At 39.5% G+C, this 25814-nt stretch overlaps 1 protein-coding gene across 1 annotated transcript in view; it reads left to right on the forward strand.

Annotated features, from left to right (window-relative positions):
• Positions 1–25814, forward strand: part of clstn2a (calsyntenin 2a) — a 149728-nt gene that overhangs the window by 83665 nt on the left and 40249 nt on the right. Inside the window, exons 3-5 of the mRNA XM_073491698.1 lie at positions 17943–18138; positions 21687–21798; positions 22025–22121. Of these exons, the coding sequence (XP_073347799.1) occupies positions 17943–18138; positions 21687–21798; positions 22025–22121 (405 nt within the window). The remainder of the gene's footprint in view (positions 1–17942; positions 18139–21686; positions 21799–22024; positions 22122–25814) is intronic.

The following is a 25814-nucleotide window of genomic DNA, read 5'->3' on the forward strand; positions in this document are numbered from 1 at the left end:
CCACTGATGATAATGCATCATTGGTTTCGCTCGACATTTATGGAATCGTAGGCTGGTTCGCTGGACAGCCCCAAGGGTCCAAGAATCTTGAATGGAGCCGGTTCAAGAACCAGAGCTAATTTGGTGGAACAGGAGTATTATTTAGCAAATCCAAGCGTTCCACTCCTTTTTTAATTCTGTCATTAGTGGTAAATCTAGAGTCTTTCTTATATATTGTGTTAATATACCCTATGGCTACAGTCTCTTTTTAGCTCACCCTGCTGGCAGATGACTGCTGGCACAGTAATGTCAATATAATAATTTGAGTAATATCTTGGCAGCACAGAAACACTGAGTGCTTTGTTTTGTCTGTACCTTCCTAAAATGACACACTCCTAATTGTGTATTAGAATACAATGATATTACATTATAAATCACTGAATGTGCAGTTAAGCGCAGCACATTTACACTCATCTGTTACAAGCAAGTAATTAATTTAATCCCATTATGCAGTCAATCTAAAATTTAAAGATCGACAGAGAATCTGAGGCTACGAAGGACAGATGTTTGTGTGTATCCTGACTGCCAACAATCGTGCATCATGTCCTGGATTGTTTACAAAATGGCTGTATAGCACATAACTGTGCAGAAGCTTTATTAAAGCTGTAGCCTTATTTAATAAGTAATACATAACCACGTACCCCTCAATTTAATGCTTTAAGATCGTACTGGATCAAGAAGCAGAAGCGCAGTGGAAACAACGTTGTTTTTATCATCTCTGTTCATTACAAACAAACAATTTATTATATCCTCTGCTAGACCACAAAATTGTATTAGTTATTATCCATTACAGAACCCAGTGAATCTGAATTATTAACAATTTTACTGTAAGTTAAATTAAATGATGAGTTTTTGTACAAACTCTTGAGTATCCAAGAAAGACGAATGAAACAATGGAAATGGATTAGATTTTTTTTTTTTAACTGTATGAAACAGACATTTGGTTTAACTTTTCAAATGATCAACTTTGGTGTAGACACTGGGTCACAGACCAGACTAGAAAAACATGGTTCAAATCTGATGGATGTCGTGCTGTTTTCTGTCAAGGTGAAAGAGACAAATAGCCCTTTTATTCAGAGGTGCCTCAGCCTGAGAGACCTTGAGATTAACATCTGTGTTGGAGAGAGAGAGACAGAGAGAGGGAACAAAAGACAGACACAGAGGTTAAATAAGGACTAATAAGTACAAGAGAGACAAAGTTTTTTGTTTTGTGTTACTATATTCTTTCTCACTATTCTTATCATAAATGTTTAACACTCTTGTTTCTCCACTACAAAATGTAACCTGAACAATCTCTATCACATCACGTTGTTTGTCACAGCCACATTTTAATTTAGATTTTAATTAATCTTGACCCTTGATTACTAGATGTTTTGGATGGAGACCCAGGGAGAAGACTGGCAAGACTGGATGGTCCTGAGGGAGTTATTAGCTGATAAAGAAGTTTAAATTGATATGATATGAAGATTTTTTCATGGAAGTTTGTCAACTCTTTTCAACACATCCTTCTCCAACAATGTTGAATTACACTGCAGTTGAATAATTCATTGTATTGACATGTTTGATGTGCACACAAGCGCGATAGTTTGGTCCTGGTTGCACAAAATTCATTACTCCAATTAGAGACTGCAGATGAAACAGCTGCCTTCCGATGGCTGTAAAGAGAAAAGCCGTCAGTTGAGGCTTCTAGCTGTGGTAGAGCACACGGCTGGGAGGAATCACTCATTAATCTCTATTCTGCCTCGCTAACATTAACGACACAATCGAAATAAGACTTTTTTGTGTGCGTGATCACATGTCATCTGGTTGAAAACGTAAAATTAAAGTGTAAAATGAGCAGAACATGAATAAAAAAGAGTTTTATATCATATTTTCACCAATAGATGTAACAAAAGGGAATATTATGGGAGACAAATGGAACAAAACCGCGCCCTTTATCTCTTTTATTTAACCTGGACAAGAATCTTCTTTTCCCCCCCGTTATACTCTCGGGGTTCCCCTCGTTCCCACAACATCATCTTCAATCCGTTTATGCTTATTATGCTTTTTGATAATATGCTTATTATTTAGTCTCTTTTCTACTGTCTGCCATAAGCGTCTCAGCTGTTCACTTCTCCAGAATGCTTCCAGTTTACTGCCAGTTAGCTGTTAGATTGCCGCTGTTCAATAAATTAGATTTCATCCTCATGGTCCAATCTAGTCCTAATTAAGTGCCTCAAACACACAAACACACACATAACCTTAAGGCAGAGTGTGTACTGCTGGACATGGGTCTCCAGGGTCAATTATGGCAGTGTAATGATTGTAATTGGCTAATTTTCAGCCCATTACCCTATTTTATGTCTCATGCAGCGGGTCGTAATTTAGTGAAGGAGTGATGGCCGGTCTGGCTCTCTGTGATAGATGATAGTCAGCGCGAGAAAGGGGGAGCTCCATCATTAATAGTGTCTAGGAATGAGCTGTCATGTCGGCAGGCCCACACACAGGGACAGAGTGGAGGACGAGAGGCAGGAGGGACTGCCCTTGACTCAATGTGAGTTCAAGATTACAGGCAGTTTACATGTATTCTAAGAAACATATTTAGTTAGACTGTATTAAGAAGCTAAATGTCCATATGGATGGAGTCAAACGTCCACACAAAGTCCAGAATTTCATGAAGTTGTCAAGATTTGTCCTTTTCTCAGGGCCTATTTACACATCTCATGCCAACAAGACTGAGTATAATGAGACCTTGCCTTATGTCTTTCGGAGAACACCACTTAAGTGTCTTCTCCAGTTATATTTTTCTGCAGCATGTGTCTTCATTCTCAGTGTATTGTGCTCACATTTTGGCATACCAATCACAGTGCAGCGCTAAATCACCTCTCAAACGGTCCCACAGGATCTGACAGCTGTGCAAGTGAAATAAAGATTTTTGTGCGTCTTCACCTGCCATCGTGCCTCCTCTGGGCTATCAGAACCAAAAAGAAAAGAGGAGTGCTCACTTTTCCAGAAGTGCCAGAATGTGTGAAAGGCAATTCCAAACAAGTGACAGAGTAATGGATGAGGGCAGCGAGGGCCATCAGTCAAGTGCTGAACTAAGTCAGAGTTCTAGCTAACATATACTTACAACCACTCTCATTGCGTCTGCACTAGCTTCAAATGACTCAGCTTCGCTCCCAGTAGCAGGAAATTACTTTTGAAAAGTTCACAATACAGATATGTTTTATGAAGAAGATGTCCGTTAAGTATTTTGAAATCATTGCTACCGTGTCACTGCGACGCTGAACTAGTACGAGAACAATTTCCAAAGCTGACTGCTGAGGTCACCAGTCATTTCAAGAGAAATGTGGCAACATCAAGAGTTGTTGTACGTCATTAGTGCACAAAATATCCATGATGGCATCCAAATAATCAAGTTAAAGTCCTTAAGAGCCATTTTTCTTCTGTTCACATCCCTAGCGGACGCTGGAAACAATAGTAATGATATTAGCTCAAAGTAAATATAGAATGCCCTCTGAGCGCTTCACTTCCAGTAAGCAAACAGACTAACAGGTATTAAATAAAAGCATAAAAGACAAATTTGTCCTTTAAGCAGAGAGGTTTATGGTAATTTTATTTGATAATTAGTGAGAATGGTTCAATGCAGTTTCGTAAATGCTCATAATTAGTTTAAAAAAGAAAAAGAAAACACTGTGCTCGAGGGTTCAGCACCTACAGTATATGTACTGTGCATCTTGAGCTCTACAGCTCTGTCACTGCTGAACTCATTTATGATTTCCTGTCGTGTTATTAGTATTCAGTCACAGGTTTTTATCTCGTGTTTCTCCCCTGAGGATTGCTTTGTCTCTGCTAATTGTGAGAAAGCAAGTGAGAATAAAGGCAAAGTGAAAGAAGAGGGAGAATGAGGAAAACTCCCCTATGTATGTTCTCCCTCCCTCCCATTGCACAAACAGATGAAGACAGTCTAATACCAGCTCTTTCCTGCCCTTCTAAGACCTTTTGTTGACCTTTTTGTGTCATTTAACTCGATCACAAGCGGGGCTGTCGCTACGAGGTGAGGATTTTGTCAGCTCACAGTCCATATGGGTGGGGTATTAAGTGGTGACAGAGTCAGAAAAAAAACTGATCCGTCCACTTCTAAAGAATAAGTCTGTCTTGTACCACTCTTTGATGGTTGAATAGGCCTCTGACCTTTTGACTGTTCCACTCTGGCACATTATTCACATTTTAATTGGATTGAAAATCATTGATGCTCAGTATCCGCACTCGCCTTAGATAGTTTCTTATTCCAAGATCCTTATTTCCACTCAGGTGCTTTGTTTCTACACTACCTTTTCTTTCACATGTAAATGTAATCAGATTTAGTCTTTCCACCCTACCTGGTGAATACTGCTGTTACAATATACAGAGACAGAAAGTAGATATGACAGCGCAATGTGAAATTTATTGGTATGCATGCAAACTGGCCGTTCTTTTCTGGTCTCACACTGTGAATTATGATAGCAAATCTGTAAAAATGAACAGAGTTCTCCGAAACAAAGACACCTTCAGTTCTACCTCAGCTGACAAATGATCAAACGTGACAGCGACGCATGCATGAGCTATTGCCCGCCGTATGTTATGACAAACACAACTAGCATGCGGTGATCAATGAAAGATGACAGATTAAGTTATCTTAACCTCCACGGCATATCAAAACTACACCGCTCATTACCTCCCCTCAAGATGTTTTCTCTGAATTTACCTTCATGATGAATGCGGTTTGTGGTCTCCAGGCCCGCACCCCCGCTGGCCCGCCTGACTGACGGTTTAGTTGTGTCATTTTAATAAGTGTGCATTAGCATGCATAAGATCTCCCGGGGTTCTCAAATGCCACCTGTCAGATTTCATTGATGTTGTGTTTGCTTTAACTAATACTATAGTGAAACACATAGACGAGGTAATGTGGGAATTATTTGGTACCCAAGTGTGCATAGCAAGTGGAAGGAAAAACAGTCAGCCGGGTGATACAAAAGAGATGGATACGTTTATTTATGCTGAGTTTTGCTCTGTGCCGTCTCATTTCTAGAGGAGATCAGCAATGCCTCTGTCTGTTTGTATATAACTGCATCATGATGCAACAGCTCTGCTGACATCTGAAGTAAAGCTCCTTTAAACAATATGTTTTCAACAAAGAACACAATGACATCCTGTAAAGTGAAGTGTTGCTGTGAGCGTTGACCCCAGTGGCAGTTGACATGCCGGCTTGTGCTTCTGTGCATTGTTTGGCTGATTTGAGCTCATTGTTTTGAATTGTCAGACCAAGTTGAACCGTATGAAGTCGCTGGCAGACGTTCTCAGCACACCTGTCTAACGCAAAACGATGGTGTAACTAAATGTCAAACATCTAGCAAGCAAAACAGGGGCAGGAGGCAGAACCGGAGCTAAAAGGCCAGTTAATATTGGACGTGCATATGGCATGTGGTGAGAAAAGGACTGAGAAAACTAAGTCCACCTCACTTTCTACTGAGTTTGTTAATAGAAAGCAGTTGTACGCTGACATTTTAGCCATAATAACCCTAATAAGATGATATCATATTGCCATGAAGGCTCCTTGCTATGTGTTTGTACTGGAGTCATTCTGCAAATGGCAATGCAGTGTCACATGTGGTCCTTGATATTGTGATAGGCAGGATCTGATGTGGCCATGTTGTTGTTCTTCCTGAAACAAAAACTGAACATAACCTACATATAACCTAAAACATATAACCTACATGACCTTAATTAAAAGCTGTTGTATTAGACTCCATCCGTTTAACCAAGCTATACTCACTAAACTGACAGCTGAGGGTATATTTATATGCAGTGTGCATAACTGTCATGACCTAATATAAAACCACAGCCCAGGCAGAGTATGCTAAGGGTTTATACGGAGTCTGGATCTTTTTAATGTGGGATGCTGGTCCATGATTAGCTCAGTTTTTCAAAATGAATTTGTCAGTCATGCTATTTTTTTCTTACCGTTCAATGTAATACTTAAGTTGAAACAGTACCAGAGATAGTTGTGGGTTGTGAGTTGATAGTGTAAGGCTTATGTATGTACTGTATATACGTGTGTGTGTGTATCTTTGCGTCTGTATTCAGTTGCAGGTATTATAGCCCTTGACTTGTAAATATACAATTTTATTCCCTTTATCCACTGCTTGTTGCTGAGTCTACGTCTCTTTGGTTCAAATACTATATAAATTTGATCACAAAAGAATAAATAAATGTATTGTTCAGCTATTTCTTGAGCTGAGCAATGCAAGCCTTAAAAGTGATGACTTGCAATGTGGTCGAAGTGTACTCGCGGAAACAGATTTGATTGCTTTTGTGTTGTTTGTATTATTCATGGGGCATCTAACACAAATGGAGTGCTTCTGCAAACGTGGTTCGGTCAGAGACACTTCTGTCTAGCAGTTGACCATTTAAAGCAAATGGCTATGCAGTTAGATCTGGTTTAAATGCTCTGATGTTTAAGGAAGCTCTCGATTAATCTGAGCAGGGGGAGCAAATTCAAACTACCACATAGGGAGGATGTTGAGATGCAGCAGCAAATGAGTGTAATCAGCAGAATAAACAGGGATACTCACACAGGTGTGAATGACCCAATCATTGAATCAGCCAATAACATCGCAACTTAAGTCGTCAAATTTTCAAATATTAAACTTTTTGGGAGGGCGGGTCGCATGCTTTGCACTGCACTAAACATGCACACATACAGTGTAGTATGCTTAGATCAAAATATGATAATGTTTCCTGTGTGTTAGAGAGTTTGCTTGTGTGAGTGTTTGTATTTGTGTGTGCAGTGAAGCGTGCGCATACGACACAAATTGCGACTGTGTATGTGCATGTGAGTGTGTGTCTTGTAGAAATCAGTGGGCCATGTGCTTCTCTTCTCAGTGAGCTCCTGAGCTGACAAAGGTCGTCGTCAGAGACACAGTGACATTTACAGCTCAGAGGCTTATGGAGGCTCCCTGCTGTACCTGGCAGCCTCTGATTATCTCAGAAACCATGCCACAGAAGAAAAGAGCCACAATGATATGAATGTCACCACGGAGAGGGGTGATTTGGTTGAAAAGATAATGGACAGATCATGCTAAGTATGAAAAGATTGACAAAGAGAGCAAATTGACCTCAAAGAATGGTCAAAATGAGGTTATGCTAACGAGATGCAGAACCCTTTTCTTTTCTTTGTACTTTCAACAATGAAAATTCAGAATAAAGAAAGGTGCCTCAAGCAGACAAATTATTGGTTTTATTTCTCATTGGGGGGGAGGGGGATTGGAGGAGTGGCTTGTCAGTCAAATGAGAATAGATGGTCCACCTTAAATGTCATTCCACTTAAAGTATGGCTGGTGAAGTTGTCACTAACTTCAGGGCCAATGGGAACGGCTATTACATGTCTTCATATTTCTCTCTCTCTCTCTCTCACACGCACACACACACACAAACTTTCTCTCTCTCTCATGTCCTCTCTATTGGATTAAGTAGAAATTTTGTAGATATTCAAGGTCCCCAGAGGATTAAACCTACTGACTGTTGTGCTAACCTGACTTTTACCCAAGTGCCACCAGCCAGTCAAAACATTCACAAAGTTTTCAGGGAGATCTGTTAAGAGCTCTGCCTTAGAGATGGGTTGACTAAAAACTTTGTACGGACATGCATGGTCTCCAGAGGATAATATTTTTGTGATCTACTAGTGTCTATTTGTTGACATTTAACGTGACATGTCTCCCAGGCTATTGATAGATTGCCATTGCCACAGCAACCAATGAGAGAGGCATCCAGGAACAGCAGACGGTGATGTCACGCGACGGTTAACTGTGTAGCCGGTGAGGCTAACGTTGGCAGAAACTTAAAATCTCACCTCCAGTTCTCGCTGAAGAATAGAAAACCCACGTTGACTACATCTCCCCACTTATCCAAACACATTTAACCTTCTTTGTTTTTTTTATTACTACATACTACAGCAAGTTGTTGCACCACGCTAATCTCCATTTTGCCAAGTGTGAAGTGAATGCAAATTAATGGTTCATTAGATATGCGAATAACACACACACACACAGACAGACACAGACATAGTTAGATATGCATATGTGTGTGTGTTTGCGAGAAAGCACCTGCTCTCACAAGCCCCCCCCCCCCAACTGTGAAATTCCCCTACTTCAAGAAGCTATTTAAGTGTCAACTGGTGACCCTCGGAGAGCAGTGAACTGTCAGCTTTTACGAACAGCAGGTGACTATGAATAAGAGGAGGAAGGGAGGAAGGTGAGAGAGAGGGTAGAAACAAGTGTGGTCGAGGCGTGTTCGGGGTAGAAGAGGGCAAGGTTGAGCGGTGCATCTGAGTGCTGATGTTAAGAGCTGAATAATTGCTTACCGCTGTGAAATCTGCTGCAGAGGAAGTAGAAGTAACATGGGGAGGAGAAGGTGAGAAGGAGGAGGAGGGGAAGCACACTGAGAAACTCAAGAGGTTGATAGTGCTATTTATACCTACATTAGTTATCTCACACACTGTAGCTATCGCTCCGTATCCTTCTTCCTTTTCCTCACCCTCCTTTTTAGCACCCCCACAGCTTCTCCTCTCTTCCCAATCACTTTGTAATCCACTCTTTGTATCTCTTTGACCTCCTCTGTGTTACATGTCACTGGTATCTTCCTCAGTGCTCATATGTCGGGCGTGCTTTTACTGTTTTGCAGAGGGTTTCTTTCCTTATTGTCCTTCTACTTTTTTTTAACAATGTGAACCAGTGAAGTGAATACTAGACTTGCTTTGTGATCCAACTTTTGATACACTGTGCCAGACCGCAGGGCTCGAGGCTAACTTTTTCCATCACCGTCCCAGAACCATCTCGAAAACCAATTTCAAGCGTCCTTAAACAAATGTAACTGTCCCAAATCGAATTGTTGTTTCTATACTTTGCTTTTTTGTATTATCTTCTATAGGTGGTAGTTAAAAGTATTAGCATTCAAAGTACTTTACCTCCAAACTGTACGTACTTTAGTAAATGTATTTACTGTAAAAAATGATTGCTTCATAATGCTGTGAACAGTCCTGCTGATTCACGTCTATACAGTATTTGGGGTAATGCGTTACGTAATTAGAGCATTCATAATTTCATTGTTGTACTGAGTAATGTAACACATTTGTTTTGCAATTAAGTAATCTGTTACTGTAAGAAGTTCCCCATATTTCCATGTTCCTTTTGTTGCTACAAAAACAGAACAAAATAGAAAACTCCCTGATGCACTCGCCCTATTTCTGTTTCTGTCCTGCTTCTTGGCAGGCAGCACACAGCCACCTTCGGATGTGTAAGTGCGGTTGTGTTGTGTCAGTGCACAGGTGTAACTCAGCTAGCAAGAGCAGAGCAGAGAGAGCAGCCTCTGGTTCATTAGTTGCATTTTGAAACCTGATGTACTGTAGGCTATACAAGCCCTTGTTCTCTTGTTTTATTAGCGGCAGCTGATAAAATAGTTGGGATCTGTTTCGTCCGCTGAAAAGGCTGAGCACCTACTACCTGTCAGGTACCCTGTGTACCCATGTTTTATAAACTTGTTAGGCTATAATTGCCCTAGACTCATGATTTTAAGTTTTGTAATCAAACATAAAAGATAAATAAAGAGCTGTGAAGGGGATATTGCATCTGTCTGTTAAGAGTAACAGATTATCGATCATAGAACATGTTATTCAAAGTTTGTGGAGTCAATACAGACGTGAATCCTGTGGACATTATAAGCAGCAACACACAAAAGGAATTGCGAAGGGGATTTCATTTTTAGTGATGCAAAAGTACTTCATGTAAGTTACAAGTTACTTTTTATTAGCAGTAATCTTCTAAAAAGTTACTTTCAATAAGTAATGCAACACTGAACACACCACAGGACTCTGTTGCCTGGCTGCTAACAGCCAACTAGCTCTCTTCCTGCTGTTTTCAACACTGATTTGTTGTTCAAAGTGTAGCATCTCCAGTGAGTTAACTGCATCCCCTCTGACTTTAACGCTCCATATTTTTCTTAGGTCTGGCACTGAGTAGCCAGCCAGTGATAGTAACCATAGTAACCACATGAGAAGATGCATTGTGTTATAGTCAGCACTCGGTTCAGTGTGTCATTGGCTAAGCGATAGTAATACGTATAAAAATCCCTTTTGTCCCAGAGGCATCCCGGGGAGAGTCTCAGAAACCTGCCAGATCCACACATGAAATTTTTGAACAATTTTCCCCTCATTTACCTTTTTTTTTTGTTAGCTAAAAGTTATTTCGCATTCTGTCATGGCACTCAGACCCATAATCCTTGAGTCGTAAGTAGCCGCTCTAAAAGTCGCAACTTAGAAGTATCTATAATTGAGTCTGACATCAGCTGTTGACGCTCCTCTTTGTATCGGCTTTAAACACTTCAGTCAAAATGCTTCTCCGAGCACTCCTCTTCAGCATTTAAGTCACACAACGGCATCTTCACGCAGCTAAATTAACAGGCAACACTGACAGTCTCAGTTCATCTGATGAATTCTAATCCCACAACTTCAGAGGTTGCAATTAACACTAATTGCATTGCAGACCACCAAAGCCCCCAGCAGAATGAATGTGTATTGTCTGGGATATTGAGTTCTCACCATTCCTATATTGTGTTGTCCAAGGCATCAGCATTCCTCAGTGAATAGATAACCTTAAAGTGTGTGTGTTTATGTTTGTGTGTGTGTGTTTGCATGGGTGCATGTGCTTTCCGTCTGTGTGAGCTGTTGATTTGTCACCCTGAGGTCAAGTGGATGGTGCGACAATCTCCCAAATGCAATTAGGAAGTGGCTAGCTCTCTGAAGGAGCCCAGCGAGACTCTGATGAATTGCTCCTGCATGTTTCTGTTGGACTAACTGGGAGCTGACTACACCGGTCAACAAATGCATGTACCCATTGTGTGAAAAGTGGCCTGTGTGCTGAGTAGTCTTTGTGCCAAACAGACTCTAAAGAAATTGATTATTGTTTCTTTTACATTGAGAGTCTCCTTTGCTGAATTTACTGGAGGGGAATGCAGTGCTAAACTAGATGTTGATGTTTTTGCGTTAGAAGACATTTCAGGAGTTGTTATAGCTCGTTTTTGTGGAGCTTTCAAAAATGATTTGAGTGCTGCCTATAGGCCGATTTATTTTCATGTGTGTGTGTGGGCGTCTGTGTAAAAAGGTGCTTTAAATCAATACCATATGTAGTTTTTAGTATTCAAAGAGTGGGTGAATATGTGGGTGCACATACAGAACCTTAAACAGATCATACTATGAAAATACTTTGGAATGTAACTCAATATTGACCTCTGTTTCTCATCACTTTCTAATCCATGAACTTTGCTTTTAGGATGTTCCTCCTTTTTCGTGAGTTTCTCTGGTGTAAAGTGGTGAAGTAACACCTTTAGAGTATAATTTAAAAAGCCGTTTGTAAGCAGGGAAGAATCTACAGCGCCAACACTGACATTTGACAACTTATCCTCCAGTTAACTGCCTGCCGCTCACTGTCCTCATCATGTCCTCACCAAAGACCTTGAGACAGTACAGAGAAAATCCCATTAAAGCCAACAGGATAACGACTTAGTGGAAGGGTGTGAACCATCATTTGTTTTCATCCTTATCCTCCGCTTCCATCCTCTCTCGAACCAAGCTAAAAATACAAAAGTAGAGAAAAAGGAGGTATTTCTCTAACCTAAGTCAGTGTAGTTAATTTTTGTGTTTTGAATTAGAGATGAATTAATTCTAAAGTAGATGTGCTGTCTATTATACCCACGCCTCCAAAACAGCTGAGGTACATTCAATAAAACTTGAAATGTCTAACCTTGATACAAATTGTGACTCTTGTTAGAGTTTTCATATTACAAATGAAACCTGAGATGTACAACTGGGATCCAAAAAAAACACTGCAACTGCAAGAACATATCATTATTTAAGTAGGTAAAGTTATGGGCCAATAAAAAAATTGAGTCACGCAAGAGGCAATACAAGTCCAAGGTGGTTTGAGGCTTGTGTTGTGGCATTGGAGTGAATTAATGTATTCAGGGAGATGTTTTTAATATTCTATCTCCCTTATGTATGTATGAATTGCATGAGATTGTACAGGTGTACGTAATGAAACTGGTAACTCAGCAACAGGAGTCTAACATAAGCTCCATAAAAGTGCAGTCTGAGCTGCCAGACAGTGAAAACATATTCAGCCAGGCTGAAACACAACTTTAAGTAATTGGTTCCTTTATTTAAAGCCACATTACGCAACTTTTCTAACTCAAAATGACAGCTTCAGAATCATTTTGATTGTACAGTGTTTTTTAATAGGGTGAATGCTGTCTCTGTCACAGCCGCTCCAAACCTGGAAAATAGTTGACCAGTTTTCCAGTCATGGAAAAGACATGGAAAATGAGAGAAAAAGCAGAATGTCCTGGAAAATCTTGTGTTGTCCTGAAAAATTATTTAAACTCCCCAAAACTACACAATACAGTATCGTATTAGTATAGCGCTCTCTGTCTGTCGTACCAGCGAGATCGTCACTGAAAATGTCCTGGAAAATGATCTCTAGAAAAGAGTGGGAACCCTGTTATCACTCGTTTCAGGGAGAGGGTAGGATCACAACATTACATACATGTTTACTTCAAGATACAAGGTATACAAGAGATGAAAGGTTTATCAGCATGGATTTAAATTGGTAAGTTCCAGGTAGTTAGGCATAGAAGCTAAAACCAGATCTTCCAAGTTCATTACAAACTCGAGTTTGGGGAGACAGCTGGCGTGATTGAAGCTCCAGAGCAGCAAAGGACTTAAAAGACATAACCTTGTTTGAATAACAAGCCATGTGCTCCTCATGCCGAAAAAATATGTAGAAAAAGGTTTTTCTTCATGGAAGAAAACGCCCTTTGTCTACAGTGAAATGCACCAAAGATTAAATGTGAAAAACACAAACCTAACCAAAGATCTGGTGACATTTAGATTTATTAAAAATGAACACCAATTTATTATGATTATAATATTTTCAATAAGAGGCAAACCTTGTACTAATAGAGCTGTAGCCTTTTTTAGATTTATTATGAAAAAACACACAGCAAAAGCCTGACACTGTAATAAAGCCCTTTACCCTCAATGTAATGTTCACTTTTAATCAAAAGTGTGTATTTTCGGAGCTCACTGTGCATAATGTACAGTATGTGTTTGTTTAAAATAACTGCATAAGTGTGTGTATGTATACTATATATTGGTGTGCTTGTGTTTGTGCGTGTCTGAGTGAGTGTAGTTAGGGTGTATCTGTGGGTCAGTAGTGGAATGAAGTGTAATCCAGTCATTAATTAAACGAGAGGACTGTAAGCTCAGTGATGAAGGCAGGAGGGTGAAGGAATCAGGGCTTAAAACCTCCTGACACACTGTCTGCTTAGAAACTCACTTTAATCAAGGTCTTGCAGCCCCCCCTCCCTACACACTCATGCACACACGCACACACACACACAGTCAAATCTTGATACTGAAGCCTTGATGTCTAATGCTCTACGCAGAGACAAACACGCTCAGACACACCAGATGGAGTCACAACAGTATTTGATTAAGAAGAGGAATTAACATGATTGAATTTCCTGTTTCTCTGTTGAGGCTTCACCGAGGAAGAGGGTTCACTTGAGGCTTTCACTCCTTAAATTTTGCTGTCACAGTACAGTGCCTCTCTGCTCGCGATCACGTTTGGGATGTGTGGTGATGCATCACATTGTTAACCGCTGGAATCTAAAGAAGAGGGATGTTTCTTTGAAGAGCATTATATTAGCTTGGCTCTAGATTCAAGGCTTCACTCCTGGACCTAATTCATTTCCACTGACGTTACGTGGATCACATTGTTGGACAGCATGACATATTCTTTCACTTACATGCTGACAGTACACAATTGTACCTGTACTTTATTTCAAAGCAGCTTGTCTTTTTACATAATTGTCTTCTTGACATCAGCCTCCCACTGAAGACAGAACTCACAGATCCTGACCCCAGTTTGTCTTCTCATACTATACGCTGTGTCTTGCTTCTGTTTAACGAACACGTTGGTGCAGTTTGTGCTGTTTTTCATTGTGTTGCTAAGGTCAGCCCTGTAATTTTCAACACAGATGTTCATGCCTTTGTCACATCCTGTTGGTGACGTACCACTGATTATCTTAAATGATATTCTTTGCCATTTCTACGCAGGTTCTCTTTACATTTTGGTACTGATTGTAAAATTGTAGCCGATAATTATCTGTTATTGGCATCAGCTGAAAAAATATCCAGATTGAGCATTCCTGTTCTGTTTAATTTAAGTATCTATTTATATTTTATTCTAGTCTTTCTCTCGTTAAATGGGTTTCAAACCTTTATTGTAATGAGCTTTTGATGAGAAGGTTGATTTGTTATTTTTATCTAATTTTGTAAATTGTACAACGTGTAGATAACTACAGTTGTTTAAAATGTAATGAAATACTATGAAGAGTAAAGTACAGAACAGATATATATATATATATATGTATATATATATATATATATATATATATATATATATATATATAGTATAACAGAATCTGAATATATATTACTTCAAAAAATGCAGCTGATGTATCTGTTTTCTCCAACAGACATTTTGTCTGTTATGCCATAGATTAGTATTTTATTAAAGTGTTTTCTTTGATTGGAAACCTGGGTCCATTGTTCATGTTGTTTATTGTAGATGTTTTTATTATTTTTACTTTATTGTTATTATTCCTTTTACTGATTTCACTTGAAGCAAACTGTGAGAAAAAGGCAAAGGTTTTATTCGCCGTTTCAAAATCCTCAAAGTGGGGAGACTAACAGGCAATTATTGCAAATTAAAGTGTATCAAGAGGCATGTAAAATTATCTTAAAAAATGGGTTTTAGGAAAATATGCCAAGATTCAGCCAGATAGACTTTGTTTTGAGATTGAATCCTTTTTTTAAACACTATAATCGACAGTGTTTTTACCATTTTAAAAACAGCCATGGATATTAGAAACCAAGTGTAGGTAATTGTTAAATCCAAGAAATAGAAAAAGATAACTTGTCAGAAATTAAATGCACTGTCAACTCCTATTACTCACGGTAGGAATACACAAATTTGTTTTGGCTCCTTGTGACGTCTGGAGTTATCTTGTATAGAATCATTTCCTCATTAATTGTCTCCATCTTGTCCGTTTCCATTATATTGGCAATTTAACATCCCATGAAATACATGTTCCCTGACAGCTTGACATTTTCTGTCAATGCAGTTTATGCCGCTCAAGCTTCCCGTGGAGTGCCATCTATTTTAGATGAGCGTTATTATCAAACCTTTTTTTGCTGATGCTTCCACTTTACTCTCAATCTGCCATGGCAACGGGCCAACTCCCCGAAGCAAAATCCATGATATTTACTCTGAAAAGCAACACCTCTCCCTCATGACGTATAGGGCAAGAGATTAGACTTCATTTCGTCCATACACCACGGTTCGGAGAAATTATAGTGTTCCCTCCGGTGGGGCTGGTGGCAAAAATGAAGGCGAATGTGTGTTTCTGTGAAGTACACAGTTGCTGACATGCTGGGAATCTGTCTCAAATCTCTGTCATTAACATTTGCATATACATTGGCACACCACATCCGTCCTCCTCCTCCTCTTCTGTCGGTCCCTCTTTCTTTCCCCCACTTCATGACTCTGTTACGTTCTCCTGTTAAATGTAATCCAGAAAAAATGAATTTGCCACAACAGATGGAGTGGAAAATGGACTTGCATGCAACCCAAAACTGTTATGTGGAAGTACCTTTTCCCACTCCCCACCACTGAGTCCAGGTTTATGCATAATCACTGGTATTTTCAAACCACATTCCTCTCTCTTTGGTCCCATCTAAGACCTTATTTGCTCAGTTTGTGTGAATGAATGTGTATGTGCAGGCAGGATCAAGGCCGTGCTTATCACCCTTCTTCCATACCCCCGCTGTGTTCATTATTATTTTTCTATACATACAAACCACATTCCATTGCCGTATGGGGAACCATATCATTGCGATAACACCTCAAAGGGCCAACAGGAGGAGCAGGCATCTTGAAAATTGGCTAGGGATCAAACCTCGAAGCCCACTGTGTTTGGCCGCATCATTATTTCACCAAGAAGGGGATTTGAAAAAGTTGAATCAGGTTAAAAGGAAACCAGAGAGAGAAAATAAGTGGCTATAAGACCGAGCGCATGACAGTGGGATATGAAGACAAGCGGAACAGAAGTAGAAAAAAAGCCATTTGCGAGTAGGAACTTTGTCCTTGTGTTGTCAGTGGGGTTTGAGCACGCAGGCAGAATTCCCAGAGCTAGGTAGCTTTTTGTTTCCGCTGTGTCCCACTATGTTGTGTGAGATATCAGCCAGCACAGGGTCAGAGCAGTGCAGCTTTTTGTGCTCTGTGCAAGGAGATTTCCCAAATCCCTGAAATGAACACTTGTGCAGGGGATGAACTCCTCAGATGATTCAAGACTCACAACCAGATCTGCACACAGAAACACACACGTGTTAGGCAAACAAAACACACTGGCGCAGATGATAGAACGCTCTGTGAGCACGACAAATTTCATCTTTTGTTGGGCTGGCACAGTTTGACACATATCAGAAATAATTTTTCTCTTAAGCACACCCCAAGAGCTCTATACTGTGTTGTTTGTGAGCAAATCCTTCTGACAAAGATCACTGTGTCCAGAAATGGGACTCAGACTGATATTTGAAGTGATGCCATGCTGTAAAGAAAATGTCAGCAGTGTCTGTTGTTAGTTTTTACTTCATTACTCACAGTTTGATTCCATCCTCAGCTATATGAGTTATTTGGCAGCTGCTGCTGGGCTCAACAAAATGACAAGGTCGGGGAAAAAAGTGATTCAATGAAAATGTTCAGCTACTGGAAATGTTCTCCCATGTTTTGTTCATTCCTACATATGCCCTGGTGATATGCATATGTATATATAAGTCTCGATATTTTGAAATCTCCTCAAAAGCATTTCACAAATGCTAGGAAATATAATATTTTTGGTCAAATACCTCAATATCGATATTGATGTTTAGACAATGTTGTAGGGATGACTATTGGTAATTTCACTTTGTTTTTAGCTAACTAACAGTAATGTGGATATAAGACTAAGTGGATAAAGGCAAGTATTAGATCAGGTAGAACAGTCTGGTGAGTTCAAAAAATTACATCACTTTACTGTAATGTAGCCTTTGAAGACAACACTGTCGACATATCCTGATATAACAATCTCCAAAATCTAAGATGATATACTCTCAGATATCATGATAACAATATCATTCTGATACATTGTCCAGCCCTGTTTCCCACAGTGTCAATTGAAGTCTCCGATTTGTTCTCTCATGATGTATGATAGTATGATAGTCGTGCCAACTGCCTCCATATTAAGCAAGTCCTTGATGAGCCACATGCTGAGCAACATTTTTACCCTCCGTTGGGGATCTGACATGTCAAGGCTCATTACATCGCTGTGGTTTTTCTGGATTTTCTGGATTTTTTTCTCTATAACTCATGTGATCGTGAAAAGATGTCCTCATACACAAACTACTGTCCTCCTCAAAATTGTCTAAATAATGTGTTCAGACAGTGCTGGCTCCTTCAATTCTCACTTGATGTGTATCTCTACCCTTCTGTCTCTGACTGTCCTCACATTGTTTTTGTTTATTTCTAAGCTGCTCCTGTTACACTAAGTGACATTTATCATATATAGTAGATTGAGAGTAATGCCTTCATATTTGGCACAAAAGGAGAATAAATGAGTTTTGATGACACATTCTTACAATAAATTCTCTGGTATGGATGTGAAATACTGTCTAGGACACTTCAATAGTGATGGCTAATTGTTGACATTGTCAATGTCTTTCCTCTTCTTTTCAGGGGAGATTTGTGCCTTTAAGATCTACGGTCAGGACGCTCCGTTTGAGGCAGTGGTTTTGAATCGCACATCGGGAGAAGGAGTCCTGAGGGCCAGTGGTCCTGTGGACTGTGAGATCCAGAAAGAGTATACCTTCATAATCCAGGCCTACGACTGTGGGGCCGGACCCAGCGGGGCCGACTGGAAGAAATCCCACAAGTGAGTCAGCAGGTGTCTGTTCATGAGTTGTGGGTGTATTTAACTCAATAAGACAGATCTAGTCAAACATGTTTTTGTGTGCGTGCCTGTGTGTGTGTGTGTGTGTGTGTGTGTGTGTGTGTGTGTGTGCACAGCTTGTGGTTTCACACCTTGTTTGGCTGAACGATTGTTCAATGGTTGTCACTAATGTCAAATGTTTCAGCAGACCTCACATTTTTGTATCACATGTGATTTTTTTTCATTGTTTCTTTAGAAATAACATAAAACTATCATGCTGTGTGTTATTTCATCTATTTAGTTTATTTATTTGTGTCCTAATTTGAGAGCAACACTTTCTTTTTGATATTTGTGTCCACATTCTTATTGTACATGGTTCAGAATACTTTATAAGCTTATTAATCATGTATTGGAGCAATATTTGGTTTTCATAGTAGTGTTTTATTTCCATTTTAAGAGGCTTACAATTAATATTTTTTGCTACAAACCAGAATTTTGCCTGGAGGAACCTATTCTGACAAGAAGATCATAACTGACTGAGGAAATAGCAGGAATATATTTTGAATATATACTATTATACACTTTAATTGACTTTCCCTGCAACAAATTTGAGCTCTCTGAGGCTTAAAATTTTCAATTTGCATTAAAACACTTTCTGAGAAGTGTTCTTTTACTCATTATCATTTTGTACTTTGTTGTGAGCAAATCAGCCTCATCTGCCTGTCAGTCAGAAAGTGTCTGGCACATGTTCTCAAAAGCTTTAGGCATGACTTCACTAACTCTTCAGCCACTGGCTATCTGACATGTTTGTGTCTCTGAAACTTTCTTTATGTTGCCTAAAAGCTCAATTATGAAAATGATGATTGTCAGTTCCTGTATTAAAGCTGTCACATACTGCTAATTATTTTTTATCTTTGAACGACTCACTTGTTTCGCTGTCAAAATAAGTCTCATTTAAAGTGGGCGGGTGACATGACATAAAAACAATAATTTATATGAAAAGTATTTAAATCGAAGTTCCAATGGCAGCTGAAGAGAAAAGAGTCATATGAAGTTCTCAAAAAAGTCTCAAGAATCCTGACAGCGTATGAAAAACAGAGGACAAAGCATAAGTTGTGCCTCAGAAAGACAGCAGGATATTTGCTCAACATTACCAGAGAATGCACCCTTAAAAATGACCTGAGTCTAATTAACACCTATCTGACAGTGTTAATTAACTTAACATTGCAATTACTAAACAGCACACCGCCGTGCTAAACTGCATTATGCTGATGTCCTTGATGTTTTTCCTACCCACTTTTTTACAAATTAACATTTAAATGACTGAAATGTAATTAGGAAAAATTAAATGATGCTTGTGCACATCTACGTGTTAGTTTCATGCATGACTCACATCGAAAACAGAAGAGGTCAAAACTAATTTGTCTAAGTGTGGTTTCAGGAACCTGCAAAACAGAAGACTGAGATGTAGTGGGAGTGTAGTGTGTGTTTGTTCGTTTGTTTTGGTGTGTAAATGATTCATGCTTACCAAAAGATTCGAAAACAGCCCAGTAGATCTCCTCAGCTGGCAGCTGCGACACATCTGCAATAGCTGCGACGTTATCGTTATTATGGAAAACGATTTCTCCGATGACTTTTTTGTTTAATAACAAGATCCTTTTTAAGGACCAGAAATACAAGTCTCGTTCAAGTCTCGATAGAGGTGAGTTGTTGCAGGAAGATGACGGTGGAAAGTGGATCTTGGAGTTCACTTCGAGGAACTGACGGCAATAATTTATTTCCAAAGTCGCAGCTGAATATTTATCTGCTTTTGATAAACAGATAAAGATGAGGCAAAAACTGTAACGACTCAACACTTGCAATATTTCAGAGCCAGACTTCTCCTTGAATGAGACTGTCTCTGGCTACAAAAAGGATCTGTTTATTTAACAAAAAAGTCTATCTCCATAGAAATCCCTTGTGTAGGGATTGATGTTGTCAGACACTGAGATTACCAACCTCAGCCTGTCAGTGGCAAAAACAAGCACTTCAAGTCAACGTTACCTCGACGGTCAGAGTTGCCCCTAAGGACGACATTGCAGCCGTGTTGCAGTTGCCAACTGAGGCGATCTACTGGACTGATTCCAAAGGTTTTGGTTAGTATGAATCATTTACAAACCCAAACATGTAAATGTAGGACGCAGCTTTTAAAATGACGGAATTCCCTTTTAATCCCAATGCGGCGCTTCAGCCACTTGTCTCGGTGTCTGTAGATAGAGAAAAGACCGAATAAATGACAGTGAGACAGACTGTAACTTAGGCAAAGATGATATATTATTAAAAAAAACTTTATATTTTACACTTACGGCTGAAAGTTATAAAGAAAAGTAACTTTAAACTGTAATTAGATCTCGTCTTTGCTGTTTCTGTCTTCTCTTTTTTCGTTTTTTTTTTTTTTTCCCCATAAGATCTCTCAGTACGGCAGCAGTGACAGCTGAGACTTGCAATTCTCTTCTCAGGATATGTCCCCCTAATGGCCCATCAATATCATCTGTGTCCGTATGTGTGTGTGGCAGAGCTATGTGAATGAGATTGACAGGCAGGCGGACTGGCATGGACAGCAGCAAATCAAACCCTCTGGTGCTTCATTCGGAGAAAAGGAGCTGCTAAAATAAGCTGCTGCAGGCTCGGTACTAAAGGGAAGAGGAGAGAGAGATTTATCAGCTCAGGGATCGGTGATGAATTTCACCGGTTGGATGATGAATGATGCACAGTGCTCTTGTGTGTGTGCGTGACATTATCGCTGCGTGACATTCTAAATAGGCCTCATTAAGCTAATGTCATTAATTAGCCAGATGTGCTTCTTCAGATACACCGTGAGTTGTTGTCAGAGAAGGTCACTGGCGAGAAAAACTTCACGATACATCTGAATTATTGCTTCATTTATATACTTTAGTGCACAAATGTTATCAGGGTGCGTCGTTGATATCTTTTGCTGCCACCTCCGGCAGATGAGATTGTGTGTTTATGTGGAGGAGATATTGAAAGAGAGGTAGAGAGATAAATTAGGACCCTCCCCCCACTGCTGTGGATGAGTCTGTGCCAGTAGACGAGCCTGTTAAATAAAACTTTGATTAGCATTAAATGGTAATGAGAACTCATTTCACAAAGAAATACCGATAAATAAACAAGACCTCACCTGTATGTGCGGTACTTTTTCATCAGTTCTTCTCAAACCTGTTTTTCAGGACTAGATCTATAAAAAAAAATCTTCAGGCAACTGTTTTCCTCTCATTCTCTCTGCCTCCGACTAACCACTGTTCTTAAGATAAACAGTGAAATACTTTTGGTCTTAATTCATTTTAATTATCTCTAATGACCTAAAGAGATTTTGCCTTCCCTCCTCTCTCGCTACTTCCATCCATCTCTTCTTACACCGTGTCCTTTCTTTTCCCTCTCTCCATCAATCATTTCCACTCCACTTTCTTTGCTTTCTTCTTTCCCTCTTCTCTCCTGCTCTGCTTCCTTTTCCTCACTCCCTGCTCCCCCTTTTTTTCCTGCCATTCATTCAGGGCGGTGGTTCACATCCAGGTGGACGACGTCAATGAGTTCTGCCCCGTGTTTCGAGAGCCACTGTACAAGGCATCAGTGACAGAAGAGAAGATCTACGACAGCATTTTACAGGTAGCCTACTTAGATATTGTAGTTCAATGTTAATTTTATTTAGTTAGCTCCGTTACATTTTGTTTTATAGTTAGAATCAGCCTGACGGATACTTTTGCAGGTTAAGATGGTTTAATAGTGCCACAAAAGATCAATCAGTCAAGAATGTGTGGTATTGTAGTTGTATCTTTGAAGTGTTGTTAACAGCACACCAGATGTTGACCAACTGGACGTTGTCATGTTTCAGGTGGAAGCTTGGGACCAAGACTGTTCACCACAGTACAGCCAGATCTGTAACTATGAAATTGTCACTGCGGGGACGCCATTTGCCATAGACCGCAATGGTAAGTGTGTTGGAGTTATAACTTGCGATGTGATTAGGAGTGATGTATGTGTCAGAAGGAGAAGGAGAAACTAGAGACAGTTTCCAAGCCTGGAGGCCTTTTTTTAAATGGAAAATTGGATTTAAATGATATATTTGTTAGAGGTGTGGCCAATGTGCAGGTTTCAGGATGTCCATATGTCTTTCCCATTTCTGTGAACACAATATCAGAGGAAGGTCTGCAGGGAATTTCAAATTTGGCGTCCAGGTGGACTCGCAGATGAGCTGATTAGATTTTGATCGGCCATAACCCAAGAATTCAAAGTTGACAAAGTTGTCTTATGTAGGATCAAATGATGAAGTGATGGTATTTTATACCAAAAGGTCAAGGGTCAACTTCACTGTGACATCATAATGTTTTCTGGCCATTATTCATCGCCATAACATTCGAACAGAAGGTGAGATCGTGACCATATTTCACATTTGGTCGGATACTGAACTGATGACACTCATCTTGGCTGCTCTCGAAGATGTGTGTGAAGCATCCATGTTTTTGAATTTGTAGCTTCATATTAGCAACATCTCTATTTAAAGTATTGTCTACTGTCATGATTACAGCTTCGTGTTTTATCAGAATCAGCTGCGTTGGCCAAGCATGTGAACAGAGACTTTGGACTTTGACTGTTTTGTTTTTCTTTCAGTGAAACTTCACACTAAGCAGTCCACCATAAGCTCATAAGTTTGTCTGACTTTTAGCTTCAGGTGATTGTTGTTGCAGCATGTGATGAAGCTCTCTGTCAGTCTTCTGTACTCTCTAAATGTAGACAGTACTAGAGTAGATGGTTTCTCACTGGAAATTACTCACTGAAATCATATATGTCAATACTGTGGTGACTTCCATTTTGCCAAAAATTCACAAAGTACATTTTATTAAATTCCTTGAAAATTGTTCCCAGATATATTATATGAGTCTGGAAAGACAAACTGTAAACTGTAACTTGACTCATTGGCAGTGATTCTGGTTTTTAACTTTTGAACCAAGACCAAAACCATTTTACCTAACCTGAAGCAAAGAGACCCCAAAACCCAAAAGCTTATTTCTGCTAAATGTTGAATTTTACTTCCATTTTACTTTTTTTTTTCTGAAAGCAGTTGTACATTAATAGACTTTCTTCTCTTTGCTGTTACCAATTTTTCAGAAAAAAGCTACAAAATGGGACTTTGTGGTTAGACTGTTTTAAAATGCTCTTTCTAAAATGAAGACTGAACTTTTTACCTCTGCTTTTAAACAAACATGAGCGAGACGTCCTTAAAGTCTGCTAGTGGAAGGATCATGAACTTCATTATTTGTATTAAAACTTGAGATCTGTGGAAAATTTCAGACACATTACTAGCAGCGCTGTTGCCTCACTTGAATTCAAACCGCATGGTAAATGTCTTAATTAAAGCTAAAAGCCATTCTTCGGCTAAATTTGCATATGTACTTTCTATGATCTAAACCAGCTGAACTTCGTGTGAACATGAACAAGTCCTGACTAAAGATAGACATGAGAGAGCCAGCTCAGACCGACTGAACCTAGAGATGAATCGTGGAGCAGGGAGTGAACAGAAACCAACGTTGTGTGAAGAAATGATACGGCTGTGGTTGATTTTGAAGCAGTGAAGTCACATTCGCGTGTTTGTATTTGGTGGAAGATGACAGATTTTGTAAATCCACAAACTGGTTATAAAACTTTAACTTTAACACAGGAGCACTGCGACAGTCATCTTTTTATAGATGTACACCAAACAGATTACTTTGAATACTCCTAGAGAAAAATGAAAAGTTAAAAAGCAAGTAGACAACTGTGGCTGATTCCTCTCTTTATTGCAATACTGTTGTGCTCCGTGAAGTTTTTTCATCAGTGTGTAGCTCAAAAGTTACTTGACAAAGATCCACCTAACTCTGACAGCCTCTTTTCATTTTTTTTTAAATTTTCTTTTGTTCTTTTGTGGGTTTACACCAGTCCTAGTTCACTGGTGGAGTGTGTTTCATTTCTGATTGAGAGCTATTCTGAGCATATCTGCCTATATAAAATTTCAGCTTTGGGATTTGCGCTGCCTTCTCCCCGAGCTTCTACATCCACACTGTGCTGATCTGAGTGCTGCGTAATCCAAACTGAAGGGAGACTGGAGGGCTTTGTGTGTGTATATGTGTGTTGAATTCTACCAGTGGATCAGACAGAAGCACACACCGCTGTCTTTACTGTACGCACCCCCTCCTCTCTCTCAGGGTTGTACTTATTATTTTGTCTCATTGCTTTTTGAGTTTTAACCTCCTGGTCTTTTGCTCTCTGTATTTTACAGTAGTCAGGCTCATTTGATTTGATTTCCTCGCAGGCACAATAATATTGGTTGGGAGAAAGTCGAAGACACAGCACATTGTTTAGACCTGCTTTATTGAACGGGGTAATTTTGTGCACTGAGGGAAGATAAAATACAGAATTAAATGGGCTGTACTGCAGCATGTGTCTCTGAATCCAGATACCAAATAAATTGAGCATCTTGAAACAGACAGTGAATTAAGGATAAGTACAGTCAGAAACACTTCCTTTGTTTAAAGTGAGAGAAATCCTGTTTGGCAAATAATAACATTTAACCTCAATAAAAGCAAAAACAGGGTTCAGATTTTAGATGTTGTTGTTCAGACAGTTGCTACAGATGCAGAGTTTGAGACATCTCTTTGCTATGGTTACATTTAGAGCTGCAACGGTTAAATTAGCCGTCAGCTATTGAATTCATTGCAAGCTGTTAATCGTTTTGAGTATTTTTATAAGAAAAAAAGTCCAAATTCTCTGACTCAAGCTTGTTAAATGTGAATATAATTGCATCGGTGAAAGTAAAATCCTTCAGTGTTGGATTGAATAGATTGCTACTGAGTGTTGCTGCCTGCGTAGACACACCTGTAATTAAGGATGCTAAGCAGGTGATTTATTGTTACATATACTCTATATTTACCATGAGGAGGGTCACGTGAGCAGCTCTTATTTCTGCAACATGATTTAATGGAGAAAGATCGACGTCATACTGACATTTTTATAAATAGCTTTCTGGTTTACGCTGGGTTATAAGGGAATGTGGTTTGTATAGAATTTGCTTAACTAAACTGAACTTCGTGAGTGAAATGTCTTGTTAAATTGAAATATCAGCTCGGTTGTTGTTGTAATAATAGTTGATTTCCAGGAGCTGAACTGTTAGTGTTCACACCAGCTGCGGATCAAACAGTCACTGTAGGAGACTTCGGTAGGAACTGTCTGACTCTGACCCACTCACCTCTCTTCCTCTGACATTTCAAGCTCAGCTCTTGTCTTCTCTGCACTGCTGTGCTCTGAGCTGATTTCTCCTGTGCTCACTGCACCTCCTCTCCTCTGATCCGCCCTCTTTTTTTTTTCCTCGTTTCTTTTCTTTTCCTCTCCACTCTCCTCTTCTCTTCGACAGCAATCAGAGTGACAGCCTTTTATACAGCCAAGCCTCCGGATGCAAACAACAAAAATAGCTTCAGTTGTCCTCACAGGTCCAGAGAAACACTGTGACGGCAATGACTGATGCGGAATGACAAAATAAGAATATGACATTGTTTTGAAGTCTGTTGTTTATCTTGAGGAACATCTGTATATAAATAATGTGTTAAATCATCAACTGGAAAATATTTTAGTCCTGTTTTCTTTCTGCTTTG

Source organism: Pagrus major, chromosome 21 (genome assembly GCF_040436345.1).
Source record: "Pagrus major chromosome 21, Pma_NU_1.0".
NCBI lineage: Eukaryota > Metazoa > Chordata > Actinopteri > Spariformes > Sparidae > Pagrus > Pagrus major.